General features: G+C 35.7%; 1 protein-coding gene across 1 annotated transcript; it reads right to left on the bottom strand.

The window, feature by feature from the left end:
• Positions 1-364: 364 nt before the first annotated feature.
• LOC133327582 (uncharacterized) lies at positions 365-1,295 on the bottom strand (the record flags this gene model as incomplete). The annotated part of the gene is made up of 2 exons (XM_061536098.1): positions 757-1,295; positions 365-487 (listed from the first exon to the last, which is right to left on the bottom strand). Coding segments are annotated over exons 1-2 (612 nt in total), but the record flags the coding sequence as incomplete, so codon positions are not given.
• Between the last annotated feature and the right edge of the window lie 4,558 nt (positions 1,296-5,853).

Below are 5,853 nucleotides of genomic sequence, written 5' to 3'. Positions count from 1 at the left end.
TTTCTGGGAAACAGTTTTTTATTCATCCAAAATATGGCATACCGGATGAATAAAAAGCGACTAAACCTTTAGAAATACCAAAAATGGAAGAAGACCTTCATAATAAGGGGCTATGTAAAAACACGGACCTATAATGAAAGTACTCTGCAAAGATATTTATTCAGCCTACGAGAATCCGAAATGCCAAGCACTGGTTGGAAACCGAATAGAATCTTATTCTGATCAATAATGTTGTGACAAATGACCGATTGGGGAGTGACAAATTTCTTTGACTTGTCTAAATATTTATAGCACCTATTCTATATAATCGACGTAAGTTTTTACTGGTCCAATTTCAATTAGTAAAGAATATCGTTTTACTTACCTCATCAGTGTTTTTGCGTAGGGTATCATTTAAGGAAATCACCCAGGCCATAAGCAATTCATTGACAATAACCAAATCGCTGTAGAGCCAACGGAAAACTTGGCTGGTCCAGGTTACGGAAGTCTAGAGAAGAAAAAAATTATTAAAATAGGAAAATATTAACTTTTCTTTTATAGTTTGTACTGTCAAATATTTTTTGAAATTAATAGTCTATTTCTGTAAAATTCAAATGGAATGAATTCGAACGAATTACTACCTAACTATTGTTTATGTAAAAAATGTGTTATTCAATAAAAATATAAATGACATATTTTTCAAAACTTTTGTTCAAAATTTTACAAAAACAGGCTGTAAAATTAAAAAAAGATATAATTAATAAAAATCACACTCACTGTTTCGGGTCCAACAACATTTGATGGTGGTGGTACATAACGCTTTTTACGATTTTCCGGTCCGGTCGAACTCTGACGCACCACACGTCTACGTGCACCCGCACCACCCATACCCAGACTACCACCAACACCGCCAATACCACCCGGACCGGGGGTACGACCACGTCCTCCACCAACACCACCAGCCGATGGTTTATTTAGTAAATCTTTAATTTCACTTTTACTAGCCAAAATATCACGGGGTTCCGATAAACGCTTTTCAGTTTTAATACCGGCTCCACCAGGAGCAACACTGCTCTGTCGACTATTACTGGCACTGGCGGGCTTTTCTTTAACCATATATTTCTGGTATAAAAATTTACACAGCCATACTAAGAAGAGAGCCAGAACGGCCCATATAAATATGAACATAGCTAATGAATCCATTGTTATATCACCAAGACCTTCAAATGTACAAATATAATCATCGATTTGATCGGCTAAATCCATAATAAGTTAAACAGCGTGGTGTGGAATTAAGATGATTGATGCATCATATCTGTAACGAGAGAAATGGAATAAATATTTTATTAGAAAAGTTGTTTAGAAAATAATTTACTTATTATTTCATATTAGAAAAAAGTTTAGAGGTGACAAATATTGTACAAAAAGAGCGAATATTTGATGAAAATTTTTTATTTCATTACAAAGATATTTGTATACACAACTTTAACTATATAAATTATATTAAAATTATAATTCCGTTTGAAACATGTCAAAATATTCTTTTTTTTTTTTTGTTCTCGGACCTTAAAAATTTTTTTCCCCAGGAAAGCCCCTGCATGTAGATGTAATAACAGAGCCGTATTCTCCAGATCTGGCGAATAACGTGACACAAAATGAGCTCATGGCATATGGAATGAGGTATATTTTTGCAAAATATACCCTCCTTTGAACTTGGTCTATACATGGTAATATATTGCGATAGGAGAAATCTGTATCAAATTCCACACTATATTCCCATTATATTATTTATTTGCTACCTCAATCACCGGAAATCATTCTGCGATAGTCTTGATCTTCGAACTTTATCAAGAATTGATCAAACAATGTCCAAGATTATGATAAAATTGTTACCCACCAGCCAAACGCATAGACAAATTTTAAATCATATCCGAATTAGGTAAAACTGAGGATATTGGACATGGTCTAGTGTGGTAAAATATTGTGAGGAGTAAAATCTGTGTCAAATTCCGTACAATGTTCGCATGATATTCTTTCATTTGTTTGTCTTCGAAATTCATATCTTTTTTATATGAGGTATCACAGGAAGTATTCTGTTATAGTAAAATCTTAAAACGCAGTCAAATATTGATCAAACAATATTACAATGTGAAAAGTTAGGATAAAATCCAATCCAATACCCACCAGACAAACGCATTTCTATTTCTAAACCATCTCCGAGTTATCTGAAACTGATTGTTGGATCAGAAGTACGCACCAGCTGATTAGTACAATTTCGCTATAAATGCTTGCTCAATGATTGGAACCTCAGCATTCTGTGTCCCGCGCACAAAAAAAGGAGACATGAACCCTGTGGGTTTTACATGATTCTCGCCTCAACGGCTTTAACCATGGTGCACCAATGGTTGTCGAAATTGAGCGTCGACCAGCGCCCCATTGGAAAAGCCCAGAGTACTCAACGAGCACTCTGAAGCCCATCCGCCGGTACCAATTCGAAGATCCACCGCAAAGCTTCACTTCCTCCTTGGTGAGGAGTCGAGGACTACCCAAACCTCTTGTCTTTCTATGGGTCAAGCACCCGGTTGATAATGCAACTCCACATCGAGCCGAAGCACTTCCCGCGAAATCTTTGGGCTAACCAACAGCCACCACATTGCACCCTATAGGGCCAATCCCAATCGTCAGGCTGAAACCTCTGTTTCAGGAGCTCCTGACGCCCGTGGCTCCGGAAAACCTCCGGCCGGTACTAGTTTTTTGTTTTAAGTGATAAGAGAACTAGTAACCTCCGCACAAATCAAGCGTCTTAACCTGAACAGCTTCACAATACAACAGTATTGTTAAACTATTGCTCTGCGACGTCGGAACACCGTATTGGCAAATTCTCCTATGCTAGCACGAGTTGAACTAGTGGATAGCACACGACTAACATCCCATTGGTCATCAACGTTAACGATACCCATGGACTCCAGGTTCCTCACATCCTCATACAGGGGACATGAGCAGAGAACATGAAGCCAGTACTTCACTGGAGCCCCATGACTACACATTTCTGTATCTGTCACGTTTATCCTATGCAAAAATGGATTCAGAGACCCATGACCCGTCAACAAGAAGCCCAGATGGAGGCCGAAACCAAAATCGGGGTTAGTCGCAACCAGGGACTTACGCAGGGAGGCGGCCCGGCCCCCCTAAATGTTTTTTTCACAGTAAATTTATGTATGTAACAGCGAATTTGTTCATTTTGTACTACCGGCCCGCCCCAAAAATGGAATCCTGTGTCCGTTGCTGGTCGCAACAAATGTAACATCCGGGATAAACCGAAATGTTAAACGCCCATTCTCACAAGTATTCCATCTAGATTGCCATCTAGAGATTACAAACTCGTGCAGCTTCGCTTTACGTACTAGAACACTCAATCGCTCTATACCTTCTACCGCCCAGTCATTGGGCACTATAGGCAGACCTCTTTTTGCCAGAAATGATACGTTTGCACGTAGCACTTCCAGGTCGAGCCCAACAATACCTGCATGGCTTCGGTTGATACCGTGCGGTATACAGTCATGATGGCTTGTCTGCCTGTATGCCGCACGGTATCATATCTTGCGATATCCATATCCCGTTACTGCAGTATGCCATATGGGAGCACCATAACCTTAAATGGTACAAAGTCAGCATGTAAAATCGGAAAGGGCCTCTCGGAGATTTTCAATACCGAACGAGGGTTCAGCCTAGGGATTCTTAGTCGAGCGTAAAAGTGGACTTTTAGACTTTTCAATTTTTGCCAGATGGACCCAGTTAGTCGAGATATAATGATTGGTATACTAAAAGTGGGTCTAGGACCAATAATGCACGGCGTTACAAACTCTGGGGGCCACACAAAACTATAATACCCTGACATCATAGTTGTGCAGGGTATAAATTGTAATGGTCATATTTTGAAAATTCTTCAGATATTAGGTTTTTGTTTATTTCTTAAATAAGGATCCTTAACTTCGGTTAAAATTGTATCAATAAAAATATAGGGACTTAGCTTCTGCATTTATACGGAATATGGAGTCAGTCTCTCTACATGCTGATCATTATAATCCTTCCTAAGACTACACGATAAATGTTATTTATATTCGAAATTTGTTTACGTTACAATTCGAAAAATTATAAAAAAATATTACATGTGTTAAAACTTACCACCTATTAAATATTTTTGTTTTTGAAAATTTACAACAAAATATGTTAAGGTAATATTTTCGCTGATTTACCAAATGTAAACAGACGAAGAAATCCGCAATTAATGTGTGGTTCTGAAATAAATCACTTCAATGAAAAAAAAAAACATGTTTCTTTTCTAAACAAAAATTTCCAAAATAAACAACTTGATAATATACAGCGATTTTAATTTAAATTTAGCACCTTTTCAAAATATACTTTGCTGGAGAATGGAAGAACGAACGCAATAAAAACCGCAAACAGATAACCAAAAATAATGTAAATTTACAAAAAATCGATTGAATAAATAATGCAATAAATTTTGAATTTAACTTAAATTATTTTTTTTAGAGCAGAAATTGTTCTCGTTGCGCTTATATTTCGGATGTGAGTATGTGTGTGTGCTTAGAACAATATGTTTACATATTTTGATTGTTGTTTTTTTTTCATTTGCAAAATAAATCGAAGCAAGAAAAGAAAACAACTACACATCTGGGATCTTGAAAAATGACAAGTAAATGAAAAACAAAAAAGTGTAGAATAACTAAATTGAAATAATACACAATTTATTTGTTAAATATTTTTTTTTTTGTTTCATAAAATACACGAACAGATGGTTACGAAGCAAACACCACCAGAGCGAATGTATTATTTAGAAAATCCCCACTAGCGCGAAAATATATCATCGCCGTGCTAGACATTCGTTCGTTTTTCATTCACATCTTCTCTTTTCGTATTTTTTTATTCTTTGTGTGTTTTTCTTTTTTTCAACAAAATTTTGTAGGCTATTTTTAGCTGGGATTTTCTTTCGTTTTTTTTCCGAATGTTTCAAATATGAAATACAATTTTCAAAGTTATATTTCCGTTGAACTATTCATAATGACCGATATTTGTTTCTCAGTTTTATTTCTTTTTCACTTTCAGATTTATTTTTAATTTTTATTTTATTTGATGGGTTTGTGACAATTGTGATCTGAAAAAAAAACTCACTTGACTATTTCATCCACTTATTTTCAATAATATTTGTCAAATGTATTAAAAAAAATTATATAAATTATGGAAAACTTAAAAAACAGCAAAAAAAAATGAAAACTAAATTCTTATATGGAAAACTTTTTAAAACAGAAAACCAAAATCGTTTCGAAACTAAAACCGTAAACCGAAAATATAGGAGAAGAACAAACGAAAAATAATTAAAAACCGAAGCGCGTTTATCGGAAAATGAAAATTTTCACTTTCAAACCCCAAAAGAAACTGAAATATGTTTTTTTCGGGAGGAGACACAGACACCACAAAAATCATTGTGCGGAGAGATTTGTTGCACAAACATAAAAGAGAGAAACGAGAAAAAGCTTTAGAAGTTCGTGGGCGATGTGAAACGGTAATGGCGGCGTAATTTTTTATTTGTTCCCAGGAGGGGGCATGTAAAGAACACCTGTTAGGTTTTTGAGGAACAGAATGGAAACTTAATACCCTTCACCACACTGTGGTACAGGGTATTATGTCTTTGTGCATATGTTTGTTACAGACAAAAGGAAATGAGATAGACACATGGTTCATTTGGGAATATGCATAGAATAAATTTCTGAGTTGATTTATGCAGGTCCGCCAAAAAACAAAGTTCAAGTCGCATTTATAATCCGAAATAAATAATTTGGAACAGCTCAATTA

Source organism: Musca vetustissima, unplaced genomic scaffold (assembly GCF_032173495.1).
Source record: "Musca vetustissima isolate MV318-11 ecotype Yass unplaced genomic scaffold, APGP_CSIRO_Mvet_v1 utg16129, whole genome shotgun sequence".
NCBI classification, from domain to species: domain Eukaryota; kingdom Metazoa; phylum Arthropoda; class Insecta; order Diptera; family Muscidae; genus Musca; species Musca vetustissima.
Note: the sequence above shows the minus strand (reverse complement) of the source record. Positions and strands in the feature narration are given on the sequence as shown.